The sequence below is a fragment of the Puccinia triticina genome, chromosome 9A (genome assembly GCF_026914185.1).
Source record: "Puccinia triticina chromosome 9A, complete sequence".
Classification (NCBI taxonomy): Eukaryota; Fungi; Basidiomycota; class Pucciniomycetes; order Pucciniales; family Pucciniaceae; genus Puccinia; species Puccinia triticina.
The window spans coordinates 4952875-4961527 of record NC_070566.1 but is presented as its reverse complement, the minus strand read 5'-3'; the positions used below and the strand labels follow the sequence as shown (position 1 = coordinate 4961527).

Genomic DNA, 8653 nt, shown 5'->3' with positions numbered 1-8653 from the left:
CCTCTTGTGACCGTTCTCCGCGCAACGCGTATAGTCCTTAAGGGCCCACGAGCTCCTCTCCATCCCCTCACTGATCATATATACAATTGTATAATGAGGAGTACATGTGAACCTCGGATTTCTGCATGTATGATGCGTTATTTTGCATGGATATATATAGTTAATGTGCATGAATGTATATAGGTCAGTTAGCAGTAAGTAACTGGAAAATCTACACGGAAAAATGCATGCTGATGCCTTTTCTTTTTCATATAAATCTGGTTCTACTTGACAGATTCTCATGGTGCTTAAGTACCCAAATCTAAGATTGAAGTAAAAAGTTCGTAGAATGAAGCCTGCCAATTGAAGTGTTCTAAAGACGAAGCGCCATGAACCTTTCGATATCCTTGGCAAGATTGTCAGAGTGGTTGAGAATACCGGCCTGGAGTTTTTTAGGCACGATGGGGAGATTATAGACGGACATCTGAGCGCGACAGTAGTCGAGATGGGGGAAATGGTTGGGTAGGGGTGATGGATAATGGGTAGGGGATGTTTGGGGGTTGTAGCGGAATTGCCAAGTGGGTCCAACCCGGTTTCGGTTGACTTCTTCATCCGTCAGTTCCCACTCATGAGCTGCTCAAAAATTCAAGGGTCATAATAACACCATCATAAGCAGCAGTATACTTTTTTGATTGATCATCGAGTTGACTTGCGTGACTACTGACCTTTCATAGCTTCCAAAAGCCGTCTAGAGTCAATAAATGGTATCTTGGCTATCGCTTGCCAGTCGCTCCTCTTGCCATTGAGATCGGTTTCAAATTGAGTCGGATATAGATCAAAGATGGGCGATGTTGGGCTGGTCATGAGATCCTTCAATTGAGAGAAAATTTGGTTGGATATCAGCAAAACATCTCTAAGCGGATCTTTGAAAGCCAACCCGGATGATAACGTCAAATGGACACACTTGAAATGCAACAGGAACATGAGACGAGCTCAGCCCAGGAAGAACACCCAAGAGTTGTTCGAACGGCTTGAACGGATTGTCAAGCTCGAAGGCAAACTTGTATGAAGCCACTTTGTCTAGATCTGTGGTCGTTCAAGTCAGTATAAATTTTTAAATGCAGTAATCGGGGTGAAACACGATGCAACCAAATCTCACCAGATATCATCGGGGAGTAATGGTAAGGGTATGCCCAGCTCCAGGACGCAACGCCTTGGTAGTAATAGAGCAAAATCCATTGTAAGCCCTCGACATACGCATGGGTAATCTTATGAAGTTGGTTAGAATCGTCATAGTCCAGCGTCATTTTGTCCTGTAATAAAGCAAAAAAAGGAAATGTTAAGATCGCTGTGTTAAAATGGAGTTATGAGACCCAGAATTGCTTTGTCTGGGTGATACTATAGGCTAACACGATAGTAAGTTGTTTTCCATTGGCGGAAGGTAGTATGGAAATGTTCGTCGTCATTTTCCTTGTACACCCGCCCATACATCCCCCATCGTCCCGGAGTTCGCTTGACTCTTTGAAGCATGTCTTCGGCACTAGAGTCCAAGGAAAAACGCTGAGTCTGAGGTTGAGTGGTGGAGGATTCACCGACGTGGAGATCACGCAAGATGCTATGGGCGGCATCGATGACTGGATCCTTCGAGAGCTGCAGATCGTCTGGAAGGAATCCTAGACTGATTACGGGCGCATGAGTCTCCTCTTGATTGTCAAACGAAATCCATAGATCAAGCTTGTCGGCCAAGCTCCGAAGTAAACATCTGTCCAGACGATCATAACAGCCTGATAGAATCAACTGTGCAGTAGATTTGCTCGGCGAATACATCTGCGTTCTGACAAATACTTCAACCTGATCAACTAGAGCGCGTTGGGTATCATTCAAGGGGAAGTCGAAGCCCGGTTTCCCGGTACGACGTTGTCTGACATCATGTGAGAGCTCGAAAAATTGAATCTCGTGGGAAACTAATTCGTCTAGAATGAGTTGCAATCGATGGGTATGAAGAGTCCCGGCATCATTCAAATATCCTCCAGCCTGGGGTAACACCTTTTTGTAGATGTCGAGCAAGAGTCCGATTGCACCATCATCGATGTGCAGATTAGGAAGATGGGGCAAGAAATCGTTTCCAACAAAGATGCACAACAGAATGAAGTCGTCGATGATCCGGGTGATATCATATTTGAAGTGTTGAATCGAGTGTAAATTTGAAAATTCCCAGTTGAGGTAGTCGCGAAACGCGGCGATTTGCAGGAGATGGAAGGATTGGTCCTTTAAGTTGACGCTCGGTTTTCTCTTGAAAGGCATCCTATTTTCTTCGCGTAGGAGACAAAAGTGAGGCTCGTGTGAGAGCAGAGCCAGCATGATCAGATCGGCATCCAATCCATAAATACAATGGCGAATGTGCGGATTATAGTCATCTAGGGTTTTGGCGCGTCGGATGTATTCCATGATTTTGTGTTCGCCTTCCCCAGGTACCTAGTGACCAACGGTTAAGGAGTGAGCAATCCCTTGGGAAGCTGGGGGGGGTGTTTCAGCAACAGAGAGGGAAACTAACGTCGTGGCCGCTGAGGATCACTTGGACTGTCTGCCATGTGGGATCCTCTGAGACCTTCTTATTGATAAAATATTTCAATTGCTCGTGTAATCGAGCCATAAAAGGGGTACCTAAGCCAAGGAACGCTTGAAATCAACATCGATAAGAGTGGAGATGTAATCATATGAGCTACAAACCAGGAGTGATACAGTTGCTATCAAAGCTAATTGGGTCGGATCGTCTGTGGTACTCTAATCTTCTTTTCATCATCGCATCGGTAGCTTGGGCGGCTTTGAATCTTCTAGAGCGCTGCGATCGATTGGGTCAGAACAGTTAAAAAAACCGGCATCCCGATCGCGAAGAAAAAAAAAAAAACACCTGCTCGTTCATTTTGGCCCGCGGTGCAACCCCATCGACGGCCAAGAAAAACAATCGTCGTGGTTTGGCTAGCGTAAATAGATGCTCCAAGGCGGCAAATATGCCCGAAAAGATTTCCGGCTCGGTACTGATCAAACATGCCCAAGAATGTTTAGCAAAAAAGCACTGATCGCCATGAATATTTTTTGGCAGGGTTCTTATTATTAAAGAAGGCTAATCGTGAATTCTGTAGACGCGAAAGTTGTTGAAAAACAAGGCGTACAGAAAGAAATTACGCGGAGAAAAGGTTGAATCACATTTCAAAATCGGCCGTTGGAGTGCTTGGATGGCTACAATGGTGGATGATTCCATTCATATCCAAGTAGAGATGATCTAGAAGTGAGAATAGATGGACTGGATGAGTACGCAAATCGATTCGGTGATCAGAGGTGATAACCAGGAGGACTGCAACTCACCAATCTCAGGTATACAATCGCCTTGGACTACTTCGTGTAGCACGACGGGGTATTTCTGGGTGATCCATCTAAAAAACTGATTTGTTTTTGTTGAATCATCAGCTTGAGAGGCAAAAATGCAACACTTGAGAGAAACGCGCACTTTTGGGATCCCTGTATGGCGAGTAAGGAACAGCAGACGAAGTGAGACTCAGACATCTGTTTATCCAGGTGGGACAAGATGACATACCCATGGTGACTGGCGATGGCTAGGGTATGTAGTCTGGCCGGTTTCTGGGTGGAGCTCGACGATCCGGAGTTATTTTATTTTGGGGCCATCGTGAAACTTCTTCCGCTCGCAAGTCCGCCGACGGATGAAGGCTGAATCTGGAGAGGTGCTGCAGGTTCCGCATCTGTATCAGCCGAGTTCCGGGTTCCGATATCCGGATTCCGGAGCACTGGGATCGGCAAAGCATCTCCACCGCATCCGAATACATACATAAACATATTTCCAACAGTGCATACAGCTCTCAGCCACGACGCGATGGACGGATTCCAAGTCAGACTCCAACTAGTCTCGATCCTGCGCAAACTGACCTCCTCTCAGAACTCGATCCAGTCAACCATCCGATTCCTGCTCAAGCACAAGGACAAGTATGGCGAGGATCTGTGGGACTGTCTGGTCGAAGAAGCCGAGAAGGTACGCAACCCGCAGAGCTCGCCCTGTGCTATACTGCTTGGAAAACGCTGACCGAAGATGTCTGAATGTAGGTGAACTTGAACGCAAGGATCAATATCCTCTACCTGATCGATGGCCTCCTGTTCACCTCCTCGACAGCCCTGCTGACGAGCCACCAGGACTACCAGTACAAGGCGCGGACGAAGCCTGCAGGAAGCAGCACCACCTCGCCGGCCTTCAACCAAAACCTGAGTCTCACCAGCAGCTATCCCAGCCCCTCCTCCTCCATCCCCGTCGACCCTGCCCGCGCCCTGCCGCAGCGGAACCTGGCTCCCTCATCCGCCGGGTTCAACTACGGCTACCTCATCAAGAAGGATATCGCTAGGCTCGTCGAAATCGTCGTCCCCACTAGCTTCAATAAAAAGGGCCTCCTCAACCTCATGAGTACCCTCCAAGTAATCAAGAACTGGAAATCTCAAATCTCCCTCATCGAACAATTCCTGAACATCGACCAACTCGAACAAATCGACAAGATCTTAAACAATCGTAAACAGATGTATAATCCCTCTCTTCCCTCTCTAACTCTCAAGCACTGATCCCGGCCCTTTTTTTTGCAGTTTGGGTAAAGACGATGGAGAGCATAAAGGCCTAGATAACGAACTACTCGACTTCTCGAAAAAGGAGATCTTGGATCGGATCGATGATGACAGGGAGCGAGTTGAGTCACGGAGGTATTGGGTTTTTATGAAAAAGAGCACTAATTATTGGGCAAGTAGCACAAACGACTGCGGGAGCGAATCTGGGTATTGCCGATCCCTTCGATCGCGACCCTATCGCCGAAGCTGACGAACGGGACCCATCCGGCCTCGACGTACACCTACCACCGCTCGGCGACGCTTCTGCACACCTCCTTGGTCGCAGCAGCCTCGGCCATCGAGCGCCCCGTTGGGCCCCACATCGAGCTCGACCTCACCGTCTCCCTCGAATGCGACCAGCTCATCCAGGCTAACCTCGAAGATACTGGCCTAGATGGCCTCGAAGATCACGATTGGTCCGCTATCAAATTCGATAATCAGCGCTGCTTCGGACCTCCTTCACACAGACTTCATGATCAGCAGTTCGTCGATTTTTGATCAAAATAGACACGTCGATCATCCTCACAGAGCCAGACTATGCATGTGACTCTGATGACACGTTCCTTCTGGTGATGTGAATTGTGTGATCATAGGAATCCAACATGGTGACACGGCAGAGAGGAATCTCCTGGGTGTTTGTTATTGGATCCACAATGTTGCTCGATCGCGCTTTATAAAAAAAAGCCGGCGTCTCGGCCGTCAAGCCCCTTTCATCTGTAATAGTATGCATATTCTTCTTTTTCCTCGCGCATCCGTCCACCTATAGCGTCTCACGGATGTGGTGTTCATTCTTGAATGATCAAGAAAAAAGCCCGCAGATTGACTCCTCTTCAAGTTGATTAGAATCTATAATAAGGCTTGGTTGGTCAAGTGGCCAGACTGGGGGTGATGATGAGATATGTGGAGATCTAATGTGATGTGTTTGGCAAGGCCACCAGGGAAGAAGAGGTGGAAGAATTGCGGACACACACAAACAAAAGCCTGCCTCTTTCCTTTTAACTGGCCTGAACCAAAGAAAGGGAATTACCGAATTAATCAGAAGAGTGTTGCTTCCTCGGGCAGACTTGTGCATTTGGGAAGACAAGTGAGACCATCAGCTCTCTCACAAGGACAAGCAATCCAATCCAGTCCATCTCTTCTGATCACAATCAGGATTACATTGCTGGGGTTCATGATTGAGATTTGAGAAAATTTAGAGCTGCTGCAGCTTGCAAACGCGCTCGACTCTATGTAACTCGCTGTGTCCATCTATGGCATCATCATGAAGCAACTGGTGAAATTTTCCTCCTCCTTCAGGCCTGCTTCACAAGATTATGATACTCTTACAGTCTGCACGTACTGGCCAGAGGAAATCATTTAGGTTTGAAAAATATATCTCTTTCTTTGTGCCACAAGATGTAATGAGCTGCTGTACTATATTACCTCTAAGTACAGCAGTGGAGCCCCATTGGCTTACAGGAAAATATCAAACATGTTAAAACCTGCCTATTTTTTAATTTGGGCCATTTGGAATGGTCCGTGGTTGAAACTCTTTCTGATTGCTAAAGGTGTAACAACCAATGGGCCATGTTTTTTTTTTTGAAAGTAAGGTTTTCAAGCTGCAAGCCATACAACAAGGATTACAAAATGCTGATTTTGGATGATACAGAGGCAGGAACTTGTTTGAACCATTCAGAGAGGGAAACAAATATGTAATGATACAATTGGTAGGAGTAAATAACTTAATAAGCAGCTAAGAGGAAAAATCATCGAGTTCCCAATCTTTCTCTACTTCAGCTTGAGCCTTGCAGTTTCAACTCACCAACTTGAGTAGCATGATCAAGATGTCAAAAACTTATCATCCTTATTTTCTTGCCACAGCTTTCTTTCTAATCTCCTTCTCAAGTATGACAATCAGCACTCCTCCGACACCAATTAACCATCTTGGAACTGTGCCATCAGAAACCTGTGATCTTGGTGATAAGGTATCTAATGCCAACCCCCATGAAATTGGATATCTCACAAAAGAAAACTTGCAGCTTTCAAGTCTAGATGAGGGGGCCGCACCCGGGATCCCTTTTGATATGACATACTATAAGAATCACAAAGGTTTCTATCCGCATTGTAGGTATAATTTATAATAGTGGTGTTGTGATACTGATAATTTCCCTGATGTTGCTGCTTTGTGGAACACCGGCCATGGGTAGTTCATGATGGCAGGTTCAAAGAATTTGGGTGCAATTCACGCGTTGGTACTGAAAACAAAACACTGAGGTCAATCATTCCCAGTCCAGTGAAGAAGGAAGGTGAATAATCATAATCTATAGCACCCAATTTGAATTTCATGGTATCTGTAATAATATTGATTCTGAATGAGATGGGTTTTTTTGGGGGGTACATAACATTCAATTAACAATTGTATCATGTTGAATCTGCATGACCAGTATTTGAAGATTACCAAAATGATCTCTTGCAGACCAAAGACTTTTTGTTTTCAAATGAGTCCTTGAGGAAATTTCAAAGTGATCAACTCCAAATCAGCTTGGAAACAAAATTCAGCAAAGTCATACCCGGCCAAGTAAAGCAGGAAGGTGAGTCATTGAGAATTATGCTATATCCAAATTCACTGTGCTTCCCAGTTCATGAACTGAAATAGGTTTTTGGATAGATTTGAAAGTAAATAAACAATTGGATCATGTTAAATCTGAGCCATTCACAGTGTTCAATGATGTCAAAACTGAGGCTTTGAAGATCAAAGATTTCCCAGTTTCAAAGACGCACCTGAGAGAATTTCAGATTGAAAAACCTAAACTCCATCCAGGAAACAAATCCAGTAGAATCATAACTGGCCAGGTGAAGCAGGAAATTAAAGGTGAATAATTATATCCTATTGCAATCAATTGAAATATTGCCATGCACTAACATAGATGTTTTGCATGGGTGTAACAGGAAAACAACAATTGCATGATGTTAAATCTGAACCATTAGTGATTCTTGCTGATGGCTCAATTGATGCATTGCAGATAAAAGAATATCAAGTTTCAATGAAGCACTTAAGGGAAGCTCAGACTGGAAAGCGCAAAATCAACCTGCAAAGCAAATCTAAGGATAAAAAAATTAAAATTGAAAATGATGAAGAATTGATTGGAGATCTCCTAACAGTTGAAAATCAGAGCAACAGGGTTATCAAATCTACTGATGAATCCCAGTTGCCAATTTACAAACATGTTAAGTTTAAAATTATGAAGTTAGATGGCAAATGGGATAAACTGTTTATTTGGTCAAAGGCTTCACTTGGAAAAACTGATAACTCAGCAATTATGAGTGAATTTTTGTCAAAATTTGACCAGGAAGTGGAGAAAACAAACAAACTGTTAAGCCGTTGCAAGCCTTTTAAGAAAGTTGAATTAAGTGACCCACCCATCAATCTCATTCTCACCAGGAATAATGATCCACATCTAGAAGGAAACAGTGAATTTATAATCCAACTGAAAGATATCAGAGGGAATAAGAAACACCTTGGAAGAGGATTACGCAGTACCAAACATAAACTTTCAGAAATTGTGGAAGCTTTAGTATTTTTCCATGGAATTTCCCGTTCATATGGAATAGGCAAGAAAATCTTGGGGAATCAGCCAGGAAACAGTTTGGAAAATTTGATGAAATGGTTTTGGAGTATCTTATTTGAAGAAAATAAAGATGGTCTTCCACTTTTTGGTTTGTTCTATGGCACATGGGAATCAGCAGAAAATGCTGGAAAGCAATTTGGAAGCATCAAGAGAGAGATGTCAATGGTGCTGAACAACTGGAACTGGGGAGCAACCAAATTTCATGAAAAGGCTGAATTGTCACTTTCTTTATTATTTTACTGGTATAGTATTAATGCAAAGGGGGAGCCAGGTTTACCAGACCTCAGCAATAACCCTGAAATCTATTGGGATGCAATGGCGGAAATAAGTGAAATTAAAAGGCAATCTGATGGGAACCAGTTCAAAAATAACAGGATACACACAAATCCAAGTGAACTGGTTTCTTT

The 8653-nt window shown here is 44.2% G+C and overlaps 2 protein-coding genes across 2 annotated transcripts; one reads left to right on the top strand and one right to left on the bottom strand.

Annotated features, from left to right (window-relative positions):
* Positions 1-352: 352 nt before the first annotated feature.
* PtA15_9A510 (uncharacterized protein) lies at positions 353-3241 on the bottom strand (the record flags this gene model as incomplete). The annotated part of the gene is made up of 9 exons (XM_053172727.1): positions 353-612; positions 705-849; positions 944-1065; positions 1139-1292; positions 1390-2454; positions 2534-2643; positions 2710-2821; positions 2891-3017; positions 3153-3241. The coding sequence occupies 9 exons, from the start codon at positions 3239-3241 to the stop codon at positions 353-355; spliced, it is 2184 nt and encodes a 727-aa protein (XP_053023938.1).
* A 627-nt stretch (positions 3242-3868) lies between these two features.
* On the top strand, positions 3869-5136 carry PtA15_9A509 (uncharacterized protein; the record flags this gene model as incomplete). The annotated part of the gene is made up of 4 exons (XM_053172725.1): positions 3869-4024; positions 4096-4559; positions 4621-4720; positions 4780-5136. 4 exons carry the CDS (start codon positions 3869-3871, stop codon positions 5134-5136), a joined length of 1077 nt encoding a protein of 358 aa, XP_053023937.1.
* Between the last annotated feature and the right edge of the window lie 3517 nt (positions 5137-8653).